Genomic DNA, 16,684 nt, shown 5'->3' with positions numbered 1-16,684 from the left:
GTTTCTTTTAGAGTCCTATGGGCATATACACCAAGAAATATTATTGCAGGTTAGGCCCAAAGTACTTTACAAAATATTATATCTTCTTTTAATAAGCTCATATGTAAACTTAACAGTATTGTTTTAAAAATGAAGAAAGCAAGCCAATAGGTCAGTAACCTGCCAAGAACATAGAGCTAATAAGTGACTGGGGGCAGGTAGGGTATTATGGTACAATAGTTTAAGCGACTACCTGGGGCATCTGTAGTAGTATATTCCACATCACAGTACCACACCTCAGCTACTCTGATATCAATTCAGCTTCCTACTAATGCAGCTGGGAAGCACCAAGTAATGACCCAAGCACGTTACCCTGTCATTCACCTGGGAGAGCTGCATGGAATGCTGGGCTCCTAGCTAGGACCTGTTATGGGGGCCTGCTATTAAGAGCTTTTGGAGAGTGAATCAGTACATGGAAGATATCTATCCCTATGCAATCCAAAATATATAAATATATTTACACACATATTTTTTTATTGGAAAGGCGGATATACAGAGAGGAGAGACAGAGAGGAAGATCTTCCGTCCCATGATTCACTCCCCAAGTGAGCGCAACGGCCGATACTATGCCAATCCGAAGCCAGGAGCCTCTTCTAGGTCTCCCATGCGGGTGCAGGGTCCCAAAGCCTTGGGCTGTCCTTGACTGCTTTCCCGGGCCACAGGCAGGGAGCTGGAAGGGAAGCGGGGCTGCCGGGATTAGAACCGGCGCCCATATGGGATCCCGGGGCGTGCAAGGTGAGGACCTTAACCACTTGCGCCATATAAAGTGCCAGGAATCCAGATCTGTCTGGCACCAAAGATTTTGTTCTACTTTATGCTTCAAAGTCATAATGCTGTTTGCAGAGAGAAAGCAACAAAGAAAGCAAAGAGCAGAGAATCTATGATTATCAGAAAAGCAAAATGAAGGGCCTACACTGTGGTGCATGGGATTAAGTGGCAGCTTATGATGCCAGAATCCCACACTGGAAGACTATTTCACATTGCTGCCGCTCAGCCTCTGAGCCAGCTTCCTGCTAATGCTCCAGGGAAAGAGCAAATGACAGCTCAAATAATTGAATCCCCTGCCAACCATGTGAGATATCTGGATGGAGTTCTGGGAAACTGGTTCCTCTACTTCCTATTCAGTTTTCTGTTAATACAAGGTGGTAAGCAACACATGAATGTTTAAGTAATTGGGTTCCTGCTAGCCACATAGGAGACTTGGATGGAGTTCCAAGTTTTGGATGGCTTCAGCCTGGCCTAGCCCCGGCTGCTGCAGGCATTTGCAGTGAACCAGCAGATGGAAAATCAATTTCTCCCACTCATGTTACCAAGCCTTTCAAACATACAAATAGTAAAAAAGAAAAAAATGGAATAGGAGAATATGCTTTTAAAGAGTGCTAGTTCTTAGAAACAAAAAAGAACATTTGAGTATATAAAACAACTATGGAATGAACTGATTAGTTCTCCTGTGCTCTTTTCCTTAGCTTCCGCCTACCCCCCCATTTGTTAGGGTAGTACATAGCCCTATTCTTTGTTTCTTTAGTAAGTCTTCTGACATCACTTTAAGTCTTTCATCCTACACGTTGTTATCTAAATCAAACTGTCTTCTCAAGTTTCTTTTGCTCCACTTTTGATCCAGCTCCCTGTTTATATGCCTGGAAAAGCAGTGGAAAACTGCACTAGGGCCCCTGCATCCCAGAAGCAGCTCCTGGCTCCGAGCTTTGGCCCGGCCCAACAATAGCCATTAAAGCCATGTTGGGGGAAGAAAAAAAGCCATTTGGGGAGTCAACCAGCAAACTGAAAATTCTCTCTTTGTCTCTCCCTCTCTCTCTGTAACTCTGACTTCCAAATAAATAAAGTAAAATTTTAAAAACAAGACCAAAACACAGGGTTATAGTTATCAGTTAATTCACAAATTATCCTTAATTTCATTGAGCAAATCCAAGAAAGGAACCATTTTGATGATAATCTATAAAACTGCTGGGTTTTAGCTATCAAGTTCACCTGTCGGTAAAATTTTAATATTCTACAGACATTTTTCAAAAGATTTATTCATCCTTAGAGTCAGAATTCCAGAGAGGGAAAGACAGTGAGAGATCTTCATTCAGTGAACTCACTGCTGGTTCACTTCCCAAATGAACACTACACCAGCATTGAGCCAAACTGAAGCAAGGAGTCAGGGGCTTTGGCTGGACCTCCCACATGAGTGGCAGGAGCCCAAACACCTGGGCCATCCTTCACTGCTTTTGTCAGGTCACATGAAGCCAGATCAGAACTGCAGTGGGCACAACATAGGATGCAGTGGCTTTATCTACTACACCATAGTCCACAATGAGCAGTTAGAACCTTAAAAGCAGCATGAAAACACCTATAATCAACTCTAGAAAATCAATGTCTACTTTGAATTGAGAAAATGCTCTTACCTTAGTAAAAAGATGATCCCTATACTGTTGCTGAGTGACAAATTTTTTAAAACAAACTACACAAGCAAAGGAACTGATGAAAGGCCCACGTAATGTAATTGTTGGATCACACGGAGAGTGATCAAACCTACTTAGCAAAAAAGAGGTAATGTTAGAAAGATCTACATTTTAGAGGATGAACTATTCTGCTTCATTTGAGAAGCTAAACACATGCTCACATATGTTCAGAACATCTCCCTTCTCTAGCAAATAAAGTGGCTCACATATGCCAAGTAATCCTCTTCCACAGGGAACCAATAGCTAGAGTGAGATTTCTCAAAAGTACGCTAAGGTCAAATAAAATGGATTTAAGCATTTATGGCAAAAGTGACAAACTCTGAGTTTAAAACCCAAATGCTCATAATTTTTTTCATTTTCTTTCAATTACCATAAGAGTCAAATAAATGAACCACTAAACAAACCTATGCTAAGATTTCTAGCATATCACTGCTTCTTATAAAATAATTTTAATTCTTTCAACACTCAATTTAACCATTTAACAAATTTTCAAACTGCCTTAAGTGCTGTTTTTAAAACAGTCAAATATGATAACTATGTTGTCCTATAGAATACCACACTCTCTAGAAATCTCTCACAAAGAGCTAAGGCCTAAGCACAGTTAGACATCAGCTGGCAAAGACAACAAAGGGAGACTATGGTTGGGGCCAGCACTGTAGTATAGCAGGTTAAGCCAGCATCCGTGTATCGGCACAGATTCCAGTCCCAGCTGCTCCACTTATGATCAGCTCCCTGTATATATTCTGAGAAAGCAGTGGAGGATGCCCCAGATACGTGGGACCCTGTCACCTACACGGGAGATGTGGATAGATTTCCACCCTCCAAGCTTTGGTCGGGTCCAGTCATGGAATTTGTGACCATTTGAGAAGAGAGCCAGCAAACGGAGATCTTTCTCTGTAATTCTGTCTTTTGAATGAATAAAAATTTAAGAAGAGGGAAGAGACGATGTGATTAAGGATATTTAATATCTCTAATAATACCTTCCCTTAACATCTATATTCAAAACCTCAGTTAACTGATAAAACAGGAACCTCTTAATGGTTTCCCTTTAGCATTTATTTTACCTATTTAGATCAAATCTGTAATGTGCTCTGTCTCCTGAAATTTATATTTGCGGATTGGTTTTCTCTAAATTCCATCCAGCTGCACTTCAATGTAAAAATTCTGAGAATTTTATGATATTAGGGAGAAAATTAGAGGTATAAAGACTATATTCTTCAAGTCTTAGAGACTATCACTTCAAGTCTTCTTATGAAACATAAGTAATATTAATTACAAGCACTCATATCATAATGGCACCTAAAAATTCTGAATTATGGAATATAAAGCTATATCACAGTGACACTTTATGATTCATCTGATCCTCAGAATCCACTATTCTGAATACGCTATCTTACCTTTTCAAATGACCTAACAGAAGGTGTCCATTGTCAAATTCCTTGTTGCAGTGCATTATGGGACATGAGATTGGTTTCCCAGACACCTGCTTTTGGCCTCCTCTTCGGGATGAGCTTCTTCCACAATTAAGTGTGCCTGTTTTAAGTCCTGCAATATCAGAATATAAACTTAATTACTATTTCAGATATTTGTTCTTCCAACTGGTAATCAAAATTATGACAAAACAATACACACTATGATGCACCAGCAACTGGATGATCCTACTTAAACATAAATATCTACAACCCTATTTATAAGATACAACAACTTACATAAAAACAGCTTTACCATCTCAACAGCCAAGAAACACAAAGATCAAATGCTTTTGAAAACAAAGCAGCCTCCAGTTTTGTGGCATATCAGGTTAAGCCTCTAACTATTAAGCCTACATCCCATGTTGTCACCAGTTTGAGTTAAAGTCTGAATCCAGATTGTTCTACTTCTGGTTAGCGATCTGCTAATGTCCCTGGGAAAGCAGAGAAGATGGTCAAAGTGCATGGGACCCTGACAACCACATAGAAGACCGAGAAGCAGCCTTGGGCTCCTGGCTTCAGCTTGGAGCAGCCCATTCATTTCAGCCATTTGGGGAAAAAAAAAAAAAAAAACAGCAAATGGAAGATTCTGTCTCTCCTCTCTGTAACTCTTTCAAAAAGATAAATAGACCTGGCACTATAAGTCTAGTGGCTAAATCCTCGCCTTGCACGCACCAGGATCCCATATGGGCCCCAGTTCGTATCCTGGCTGCTCCACTTCCTGTCCAGCTCCCTGCTTATGGTGTGGGAAAGCAGTCAAGTATGGCCCAAAACCTTGGGACCTGTACCCTCGAGGGAGGGTCAGAGGAAGCTCCTGGCACCTGGCTTTGGCTCAGCTCAACTCTGGCCATTGTGGCTACTTAGGGAGTGAACTAGCAGATGAAGATCATCTCTCTGTATCTACTTCTTTCTGTATATCTGACTTTCCAATAAAAAATAAATAAATCTTGAAACAAGAGAGATAAATAAGAAAGCCCCTATTCCATGAATTTTAGTTACATAAGTTAGCAAAAAATTTGTCTTTTAAATATTATTTCTGTTTCAGTGATCTTAAGCAATAGATAAAATAACATCCAGTCTCTCAGAATTATTATCTGAGTTCTATGAAAACCATGCTATTATCGTTGGGAAGAAAAAGGGAGAGTAGAGTACAAGAAAATAAGAAAGGTAAGAGCTTTGGTTTCTGAGGAATATAGCCACTAACCAAGCAACTGCAATCTGGACATGAAGTAATGCAGGTGTCAGTAATAACATTCCACAACACACAGCATGAATTCACTTATGGTTGTCTCTCCTTTCTAGTGATCCTATATTGCCCCTTTCTCTTTTTCTCTTGAAAAAGATAATTAAGAAACAGCTTGTTCATTATTACTTTCTCCTAATTAATATCCCTTCATCCTAGGCTGTTCCTATCTCTTTCTTTCCTTATAATCTCAATCTTCCTTTACTCTTGTAGCCCTGTTCTGAAAAAATTTTCTCAAGAAAACTTACAACACAAAATAGTACAGGGTTTCAAAGAGTTTGTGCAAGATACGCATTTATCTTTTAACTCCATTTTCCATGACCTTTTAAAGCCTCTCATATATGATGAAAATTTTAAAGAGCAGCTCTGTTTAATAAAACATTGGGGGCCACAGCTGTGTAGCAAGCAACTGTTTGCAGTGCCAACAACCCACACGAACACTGGCTTGAGTCTCTATTGCTCTACTTCTAATTCAGTTCCCAACTACTGTGCCTGGAAAAATTACAAGTGCACAAAGTACTTCTAATCAAATAATTAAATTATAATAGCAATAATGTGGAATACATGAATAATTTAATGCTATTAAGAATTAGGATGTCACTTTCTAAAAACTCATTTTTGAAAGATGGGGGTAGTGGAAGGGTTTCTACCTATTGATCCACTTTCCAAATTGCTCCAATGACCAGAGCTGGGATAGCTTACCCAGCTATGTCACAGTGCTGGCCCCTAGAATCTCACTTTTTATAATTTAAAAATGACTACTCTGCTTTCATTAGTAATATCCTCTGAAAAACTCTCAACATACTCTAACACCTATTTGCGGAAGAGGCACTATTAAATTCTATAATCTGGGGCCAACAATATAGAGGAGTGGTAATGCCACAGCCTGTGACACCAGCATCATGTATGGACATGCGTGGGAGTCAAGGCTGCTCTACTTTTCTTTTTTTGGTTCAGTGATTTATCTTTTTTTAAAAAAATATTTTTAAATTATGAATTTTATGGTACAATTCCATAGTATTCAGGATTTCCCCATCCCCCTCAAATCCTACCCCCTAATTTTTCCCATACTATTACAATAGTAGTCATAAGTTATTACATAAGCAGTCGTAAGTCCATTAGTCTGTTTTAAGTATGCTCCGAAACTGCTGGTACAGGCAATGTCAGACAGTCCAGCATCCCATTGTGTGCTGCTCCACTTTTAATTTAGCTCCCTGCTAATGGCTTGGGAAGATGGTCCAAGTACTTGGGTCCCTGTTACCCTTGCGGGAGACCCAGATGAAGTATCTTTCTCACCCTGGCCCAACCCTGGCTACTGTGACCATCTAGAAGGACAAGCACCAGATGAAAGATCTCTCCTCTCTACATAACTCTGATTTTTATGTAAATAAATAACAATTTAAAAATAAATTTAGCTGGGTCTCAGGTCGGGGTGTCTCATGCCAGGATCCCAGACGACAGCCACCACATGCACATGGTGAGCTGTCCCCAGCCTGGACCTCTGGGTTTTTTTTCTTTGAATTGCTGCTTAGGTAGCTCCACATTGAACCCACTATGCTTCCAAGACAGGAATCAATCCTAAAGACAGTAACTCTTCCTTTGTAGAGCCTGTAATCACTGAACAATATTGACCACCAAATACAAGTCCATGTAAAAGCTATGGCTTGGGCTTTGCCCAGCAGAATCATATCCTGTTACCTGACATGATGATGGATCAGGAGAAGGGTCACATTAAGCAGGGTCATTACACTAACTAGCACTTGAAAGCCGTATCTGGGACTATATTCTGTGGGTAATGTGTGGGCCAAACCCTGTGGAAATTCTAGCACCACTGGTTAGCTCAAAAGTAGGGCGGGGTAGGCCCAGAGCGGTGGCGCAGTGGTTAAGGTCCTCACCTTGCACACCCGGGATCCCGTATGGGCACCGGTTCTAATCCCGGCAGCCCCACTTCCCATCCAGCTCCCTGCCTGTGGCCTGGGAAAGCAGTGGACGGCCCAAAGCTTTGGGACCCTACACCCTGTGGGAGATCCAGAAGAAACTCCTGGCTTCGGATTGGCTCAGCTCCAGCCATTGCGGCTGCCTGGGGAGTGAATCATCAGATGGAAGATCTTCCTCTCCGTCTCTCATTCCTGTAAATCCACCTTTCCAATAAAAATTTTAAAATAAAAATGAAAATAAAGGGGGTAATGGACTAAGCTAAGTGTGACCAAGGAGCCTGCCATCAATCACAGGTAAAGGAACCCCAAACAGTTTGGACTGGTCAAGGCAGCAGCACCCAAATGTGCATCCTGATTAGGGTCTGGGGTGGGCCAGGCTGCAATGTTCACCAGCTCATACAAGGACAAATGGAAGGCCAGACTTTGACGGAACCTGGCCTAAACCCAATGGCATGTATGAGAACTGGGTCTGGGAGTGGATTATGTGGAGGAACTTGAGAAACTCCCTTGGCAAATCATAGCTCCCGCTGATGAACATGTGGTCCAGACCTGAGAGTCGGATGAGCTGGGAAAAGTAGCTCCAACAGCTGGCAAATGTGTCAATTGGTAATGGAACAGGGTGAACCAGGCAGGACTGAGCAAACCTTAGCCTACAAGCGAAACTAGAGACCAGGAGGGAGCACAAGTCATGCCGAGCTGGGCCCCTGTACCTACTGGTCTGCGTGAGCCAGGAAAGCTAAGCCACAATGTCTAAGGCAGAGGCCTGGACAGGTGAGGGGCTGAGTCAAGCTGAGTCAGAGTAACCACTGGCATGCACGTGATCTACGGTTGGGAACAGGCCTGGTTGGGGAGCTAAGGTGACAACCCTAGCTGGGTTGAGGTTCCCACCAAGGGAACCACCAGTGCGTGGGCTGGAATTGGGGCTGCGTTCTGATCAGGAAACAGTTGTAGTCTCCCTTGGCACAAGAGTGGACTGGGATTGGATGCACCAAGCCAAGCCAGACTCCAACACCTTCTGGTGTCCTGGAGGGCCAGGTTAGATGTGGGATGGACTAGGCAAGGTCTCAACCCCTACTGAGCCACGTGTGAGCCATATGTGGTTATGGACAATCCATATCTGGGCTGAAATATCCAAGAGCAAGGACCAGTTTGGGGTGAAGATCAGTCAGGAAAAGCCACTGTTCCTGCTAGGAGAGGAGGTGAACTGAGTAGGACTGGCGCATGGACCCACTGGTAAGCATGAAACCTGGCATTGGAAGAAGTTCTGATGGAGGAGCCTGGGCAACTCCTCTGGCAGGAAACAGCCCCTGCAGGTAAGCGCAAGAAACATGACAGGAAACAGCCCAGAACAGGCCATGGATAGTTACCCCCTGGCATACATTTGACATGGGTTGGGGGCAGACCAGGCTGAATCAGTTCATGTCATCCACTGGCAAATCTAGGCACCAGAACAGTGTAGGTCGAGCCAGGTTTAGTCACAACAAAAACTGGTGCACAAAATGGAATGCCAAGGTGAGGTTACCTGTTCTGGATGTGACCACAGTGCCCAACCAGCATGCGTGAGAACCAGGAATGGAGGGGGCGGAGCCAGCAGGAGGAATAAGGGAGGGTTCCCTTGCAGAACAGCTACTCCCACTGGAGAGCGTAGGCTGGGATGGGGACAAACCAGACTAAGCAAGACTACAACACCTGTGTGCCTCAGGTGAACTAGATCAGGCAAAAGCCAGGCTGGGCTGATTATTCCTACTGGTGAAAACAAAATTAGACTGGGTGAGGGTTGTTTAGGTTTAGCCACAGCATCAGCTAGCAGAAGCTGGCACTGAGATCTAATTCTGTCAAGTCAAACCACAGAACCACCTGGAGAGTGCACAATCCAGGAGTGTGAGAGGCCTGGGAGGGAAATAGTGGGCTTCTCCCTCTTGGGTTACCACTCCCACAGGAGGGCAGGAAAACTAGGACAGGGGCTGGGGTGGCTAGATAGACACCCAACAGCATCTGTGTGGACCGCATAGTAGAGCTGGTTAGAGGGAACTAAGCTTCAATACTCATTGACATGTACAAGAGCCGAATTGGATGTGGGACAGACTGGACTAGTCTGCTACACATACTGGCAAACCAGGGTGGGGGGCAGGCCTGGTGGGGGTTATTGTGGGTCGTTCCAACTAGGCTGCATCTCCCACTGGTTTATGCGAGGACTGAGTATGTGCTGGGCAGAACCAGGCTGGACTGCAACACCCATTGGTTCCAGTGCAAGTCGGGACTGAAAACAGAACCAACCCAGCAATTGCAACCACCAGCTGATCAGGGTGATGAACTGTACTGGGCCCTGTGCTTGCTAGTCCATACAAGAATCTGGTCTGGGGCCCGGCACGGTGGCGCAAGTGGTTAAAGGTCCTCGCCTTGCACGCCCCGGGATCCCATATGGGCGCCGGTTCTAATCCCGGCAGCCCCGCTTCCCTTCCAGCTCCCTGCCTGTGGCCTGGGAAAGCAGTCAAGGACGGCCCAAAGCTTTGGGAACCTGCACCCGCGTGGGAGACCCGGAAGAGGCTCCTGGCTTCGGATCGGCATAGTATCGGCCCGTTGTGCTCACTTGGGGAGTGAATCATGGGACGGAAGATCTTCCTCTCTGTCTCTCCTCTCTGTATATCCGCCTTTCCAATGAAAAAATAATAAAAATAAATCTTAAAAAAAAAAGAATCTGGTCTGGGAACACCTCAGACAAAGTTTCTTTGGAGATCTCCCGAATTGAGATGCTGGACTCAGAACCCTAACCAAGAAGACAAAACAGGTCAATCAACCATCTCAGCTATATGTTGGCAGTGAAATACTGGGCAAATGGAGACTCTATGATGGACTATGTCTATCCGTGGATTCTTCAGCGACCTCATCATGCTTGGAGTGGCAAGAATGGCAGCAATTCATAACTGCTGAACTATCAAAACCACTTGAGCAAGACCCTTGGAGCATGCCCTACATCCGGGTCCTGGGGAGGGTAGGAAACTGGGTGGGCCTTCTCCCTTAATACCCCCCTTTAAACATGAAGGAAACAATATGGAAATAATAGTCTTTCCGACTTTGCAATAGCCCTTGAACCTTTTTGCCTAATTAACTATGTAAAGATTGTCAAAAATATAAAATAAATAAATAAACAAATTTTTTAAAAATTAAAAAGGAAAGCAATGGCTTAGTGCCTAAATCTTCAACTTGCATATGCCAGGATCCCATATGGGCGCTGGTTCATATCCCAGTAGCTACTCTACTTCCCATCCAGCTTCCTGCTTGTGCAGGAAAGCAACTGAGGATGGCCCAAGGCCTTGGGACCCTACAACTGCATCAGATCTGAAAGAAGCTCCTGGCTCCTGACTTCAGATTGGCTCAGCTCTGGCCACTGTAGCCAGTTGGGGAGTGAATAAGCGGAGAGAAGATGTCTCTCCGTATCCCCTTTTCCCTGTAAATCTGCCTTTTCAATAAAAATAAGTGTTTGTTTAAAGAAAACTACAAACTTGAAAAGAACATTCTAGAAGGTAAACAATTCACCATATTTTTTCAGTATCCTCTGCTAACGCAGACTTGAAACGCCATACAGTCTTTGGATTAAACAATTATTAGATTGTAAGGTGTAGGCTTTTTTTTTGTGTGTGTGTGATGTTTATGTAGTTGATCAGGGTAGGATGGGTCAAGGATTAGGGGAAAGTGGATGAGACTACTGTTTTCAAGTTTTCTTTTCTTCCTCCTGTATCTGTGGGAATGGGGGAGATAAGAGAAGCCCCATAAAGTCTCTCAGCCGCTTCAGTACCCAGGGATGGGGAACGGATACTGATATCATCCCAGGGTCTCCCATGTGGAGCATGCCCTGAGGGTTCTACTTAAGTGGTTTCGATAAGTTTGGAATGCTCTCAATCTCACTGATCCAAGGATGAGGAAATACTTTCAAGGTCAACTGGCTGACATAGTCCACACCTTAGAGTCTTCATTTGCCCAAATATTTGCTGTCAGCACTTGGCTGAGGTAACTGTCCAGTTTCTGCCTTCCTTCCTCAGCTTCGGTACCAGATGTTCTCCATGTGCATTTGGGCAGATCATCCACAGCTCCGTCTTAACCACTGAGGAGATCCAATTGTAACACATGCACTCCATGGTCAGTTCACAGATCCTGTAATTCTCCCCATGGTTGGAGTTGTGAGTTTAGTGGTTCAGCCGGGGGATCCCCAAAGAAACCTCTTCTGAGGTGAGGTGATCCCAGACTTGAATCGTGTGTGCTTGCCAGTATGGGGTCCAGCTCCGTGCATGACCCATTCACCTACTGCTCAGTGGTAGCTGCAATTGCTGGATCAGTTCTGTCTCCAGCCCCACCTCTTATGCAGACCAATGTATACTATAGCCCAGCCCAACCCTGCCCACCACACATTCAGCCCTCAAGTACACTAGTGGGAACTGAAACCTAATCAGAGCGACCCCAAATAAACTCACTAGGCCTACCCCCAGCCCTGGTTCTTGTTCCTGCCAGAATGTGCAGCAGACTGGTCCAGTCTGTTCCCCAATCCATTCAGCTCTCAATGGGTACTGGAGCCTAGTTCAACCCAACCATCAACCATCCAGTCCACGCTTAGCCCACTCATGCTCACCAATGGGAGCTTCAGACCAGAGAGGTACCCACAATTTTCCTATTGGGCCTACTCCCAGTATCAGATCTTGCACTCTCCAGGTAGTTCTGCAGTCAAGCTTGACAGGATTCGCCTTCCTGTCCCAGCCCTTGCTAGCTAATGCAGCAGCAAAGTCCAATCAGCCTGCATACACTCTGGCTCATGCATGCACCATTGGATAGTCAGTTAGCCTAACCTGGCTCTCCCCCTAACCCAGACCACAGGAAGGCCAACAAGTGTTGTAACCCTGCATGGACTGGTCCACCCATAGTCCCAGTTCTCACACTTACCAGTGGGAGCAGTGGCCCAGGTGGGGAGTCCATGCTGCTCCTCTTCCAGGCTCACACCCTCTTTCTAGCTCTCATGCATACTGGTAGGTGCTGAGGCACAGTCTAGCATGGCCTGACTCACCTCGGTATTTGCCAGTGGGTGCTATAGCACAGCCCGGCGCAGTCTGCACCCAATCTCAGAAATAACATGAACTGGCTGTTTTGCAACCCAAACCATCCTGTCCTGCACTACATGCTGGTTCTCAGATCTGCAAGTGGGTATTATGAATTGGCCAGCCTGACCCAGCCCAAAACCTGACCCACACATATGCCAGCAGGTACTATAACCTGGCCTGGACTGGGTTGCTCCGAGCCTTGGTTCTTGAGCTCACCTGCAAGGACTGTGTCCTGACAGAGGAGGTAGTCGTAGGCTTCTTTTTTGTGTTCATTATGCAAGCATTTATGTCCACTTGTGATACAACAGTCAACCAGTCTTTATTGAGCATCTGTCTACACTAGTCATTCTTTATAGGATCTGACATTAAAAAATATTAGTATAACTTGGTCTCTGTCCTCAAAGAGCAGAGTTTAATGAAACAATTAGCATAAACAAGAACAACCTAACAGTAAACACTGTAATATACTAATTAATAAAGCACTGTGAGATTAAAGACAGCTGAGTAAACTAAGGCAGACTAAATCTTGACAGGCTTATCACCTGGGCATGATACAATAGCCATGTGTAACTCAACAATCCCTAGTATTCTATATTATCCATGGTCTGTATATCAGCCTCCCAGGCAATGAAGAAGAAAAGATATTTAAAGGTAGAAAACAAGTGTGCTAGACACAGCAGATTAAGATAAGGAAGAAATATGGTTTGAATGGGTAGCCATGTATAATAATCTATTCCAGGAGCCAACTCTATGGTATAATGGATAAAGTGACTGTCTAAAAGCACTGCATTCCACATGGGTGCCAGTATGAGTCTTGGCTGCTGCACTTACAATCTAGTTCCTCACTAATGCACCTGAGAAAGCAGCAGAGGATGGCCCAACTGCTTGGGTCCCTGCATGTATGTGGAAGACCTGACAGAAACCCCTACCCTCCTGGCTTTGGATTGGCTCAACTCCAGCCTTTGTGGTCATTTGGAGGAGTCAATAAGTAGATGGAATCTCTCTCCCACTCTTCCTCTCCCTCTCCCTCTCTAAACTTCATACTTCAAAAATAAAAAGATAATAAATTTAAAAATATATATATTCCACCAGGTATCAAATGGGATAAGGTAGTGAATATACAAATACAAATAGAGTTCTTTATAAATCATAATTTGAATATACTCAAAGGAAAGATCCCTTTAAAATAAACGTTAGAATAGCAAGATACCTATGCTCAACAAAGCACTGCATGGGCTGGAAACAGAACCAACCCAGCAATTGCAACCACCAGGTGACTGGGGTAATGGACTGTACCAGGCTCTGTACTTGCAAGCACACACAAAAGTCTGGTCAGAGGACACCTCAGACAAAGTTTCTTTGGGGATCTCCCCAATCAAACTGCCAGACTCAGATCCCTTAATCATGAAAAAACAGAGGACAGAACAAGTCAGTCAACTACCTCAGCCATATGTTGGCAGTGAAAAACTGGGCAAACAGAGACTCTATAATGGACTATACCAATCAGTGGATTCTTCAGCGACCTCATCGTCCTTGGAGTGGCGAGACTGGCAGCAATTCATAACTGCTGAACTATCAAAACCACTTGAGCAAGACCCTCAGAGAATGCCCCACATCAGGGAGCTGGGGTGGGTGGGAGACTGGGTGGGGCATCTCCCTTTATCTCCCCCTTTACCCCAGATACATGACAAAAATAATGTGGAAATAATAGTCTTTCCCACTTTCCTGTAGTCCTTGAACCTTTTTGCCCTAATTAACTATATAAAGATTGTCAAAAAAAATAAAGAAAAATAAATAATTGAATAAATAAATTTTTAAAAAAGCATTGCATGCAGATATATTTTTTGATTGTTTGCAACTAAATTTCTTGTTAAATTAAACCCACAGCTAAGCTGTCCGTGGATATCCCGTGTCTTAAGGGCTTAACAGATACTCTACAAAAAACAGCTAGGAAAGTTGTCACAAACTCTCCCACTAGCTCTTAAAAATTTTCTAGTAGCTGGAGGAATGTTCCATAGCGACCCCTTCAGAAATCTAAGCACTGAAAGGAATTAGTAATCAAGATGCAATTCACTGTTTCAATCTTTTTACATGCATTCTTCCAAAAATAGACATTAGTAAGCTGCACCAATGAACGTATCTCCCAGTGCTCAATTTACTTTCTTTGTGAATTTTTTCTCTGATATCAAATAAGCTGTTACTACTTTATGCAATAGCTATCAAATATATGAATGTATTCTTTGTTGCTCATTCTCTGGTAAAAAAAAATTATTGGATGTCGTAAATATATGAAAAATAAAAAATATTTAATGAGCTTAGGGATGATCTATATTGCTTATACTCAAGGCATATTGCTCCAAACCAGGAAGACAACTGACAAGATAGGCCATTAAGAAGTAATATTATCATCACTAAAACTAAGTTTCAATACCTTACATGCTTAATAGCAACTAAACAAAACAGACTTCCTTTTTGCCTTAATGCCATTCTGAAGCTTGGTAATCTTATTGTAATCGCCAAAGAATACCTGGCATTTTCAGCCACTGATCCACACACAGTCTTGCCGCTTCAGTATCAGAATGTTCTCGAATAAATTCCAATTCTTGTAACCCATGAGCATGTTGAAAATCAACTTTTTCCTGGATTTATCAAGAAAAAAAATTCAATTAACATATGATTACTATTCTGTTTGTAGAAATCTATAATAAAGAGACTTGAAAAGAAAGGTTCATGTTCTAAGATGTTGATCCCCAATGTCATTTGCTCAAAATATGCTACAGGCTACACCTCCAATAATTGAGTACAGTTTAAGTAAATTATAGTAATAAACAGCTCACAGAAGTTATTATGAACACTAACCAGAAATGTTCAGTAAATATTAAGAGCAAATAGGTTCTGTGTTGAATCTGAGTTGGAAGAAGCAAGTCTGGCTTCAAAATGGATAGCCATGACCCAAAGGAACCAGAGCAGCTGAGGAAAGCGCTTATGGTTGGTCTGAGCTTTGAAATGCTAGATGATGGTGTGAGAAAATCTTTTGAGAAACGCAGCACACTCAGATTGTGTAGTAATGACAGAGCAGCCCCCCATCCCAAACCCCGAAAAAAAATGTTCCACGGGGTTCAGTTTTGTGACTTACTCCCGTGTTTAAGGGGTAAGATACAGCAAAATGTTGATGGGCATGTTGTCAAGCCAAAGACAGCTGTTTCTAGAAAGGATTCAGTAAGGACTGGTGCCCATCTAACAGTGAAAATTTCTGTTGCTTGTATTAAAGATACAGAGAAATATAATTTGAGTGACTATTTTGAGAAGTATGGCAGGACAGAAACCATAGATGTTACAGAAGACAGGCAGAGTGGCAAAAAGGAGGATTTGGTTTTTTGACTTTTGTCATCATGATACACTTGATAAAATTGCTGTTTAAAAATACCACGCTATTAATGGGAACATTTGTGAAGTGAAAAAAAAAAAAGCCCTTTCTAAACAAGAGATAGAGTTGGCTATTGGATCACCAAGATATCATGGAGGTAGATCTGACCTTACAGGTTGTGGAGGAAACTTTGGAAGTGGTGGAGGCAAATTTGGCTGAGGTGGAAACTTTGGTGGAAGAGGAAGTTACACAGGAGGTGATGGTGGCAACTATGTCGGTGGTCCTGGTTATAGTGGCAGGAGAGTCTATGGTGGTGGTGGAACATGATATGGAAACCCAAGTGGTGAATATGGGAATATGGTGAAGGAGGAAGATATAATGGTCACAATGGAGGAGGAAATACTGCAGGTAATAATGGTACTGGTGGAAATTGCAATGATATAAGAAACTATAGTGGACAACAGTAATCCAAATATGGACCCATGAAAAGGAGCAGTTTCAGTGAGAGAAGTTTGGGCAGTCCCCACAGTGGTGATTACAGATCTGACAGTAGAAAGGTAACAATTATTGGTGGAAGAGCAATAAGTCACTAGGAAAGCTGCAGGTTACTTTAAGACAGTTGTTCCAAATGCATCACAGGAAATGTAAAAATCTGCCTCAGCAGGAACAATGATCCACGGCCAGAAAAGCTACTGCAGCTTAAACAGGAACTTGCTCATAGCTACAGTTTGCAAGAAGTGCAGCTACTGATTAATACAATCTAAGTGAATTAGATGTACATTCCTAAAAACTTTTATCTGCCATAGCTTTGTTATTTTCTTCTTTTTTTAAAAGATCTGTTTATTTTCATTGGAAAGGCAGCTTTATAAAGAGAAGAAGAGATAGAAAGATCTTCCAATCACTGGTTCACTTCCCAAGAGGCTGCAACAGCCACAGCTGAACCATTCTGAAGCCAGAAGCCAGGTGCTTCTTCTGGGTCACACAGAGGTGCAGTGTTGGAATTTAAAGAAATTGAGCAAGACTCCAAGTGTAACGTCTTTATTCTTCAGTTGGGCAGCCACTTTTTGCCATGAACAAAGA

The 16,684-nt window shown here is 43.1% G+C and overlaps 1 protein-coding gene and 1 pseudogene across 2 annotated transcripts in view; one reads left to right on the top strand and one right to left on the bottom strand.

The window, feature by feature from the left end:
• ZNF451 (zinc finger protein 451) overlaps window positions 1-16,684 on the bottom strand; it is a 75,277-nt gene that overhangs the window by 26,323 nt on the left and 32,270 nt on the right. For both annotated transcript variants that reach the window (XM_040983587.1, XM_040983588.1), the window contains exons 5-7: window positions 14,765-14,876; window positions 3,899-4,046; window positions 2,445-2,571 (exon numbers count right to left, since the gene is read on the bottom strand). In XM_040983587.1, the coding sequence (XP_040839521.1) occupies window positions 2,445-2,571; window positions 3,899-4,046; window positions 14,765-14,876 (387 nt within the window). The remainder of the gene's footprint in view (window positions 1-2,444; window positions 2,572-3,898; window positions 4,047-14,764; window positions 14,877-16,684) is intronic.
• On the top strand, window positions 15,175-16,197 carry LOC121158310 (annotated as a pseudogene).

The sequence above is a fragment of the Ochotona curzoniae genome, unplaced genomic scaffold (genome assembly GCF_017591425.1).
Source record: "Ochotona curzoniae isolate NIBS_2020 unplaced genomic scaffold, NIBS_Ocur_1.0 contig_3819, whole genome shotgun sequence".
Taxonomy (NCBI): domain Eukaryota; kingdom Metazoa; phylum Chordata; class Mammalia; order Lagomorpha; family Ochotonidae; genus Ochotona; species Ochotona curzoniae.
Note: the sequence above shows the minus strand (reverse complement) of the source record. Positions and strands in the feature narration are given on the sequence as shown.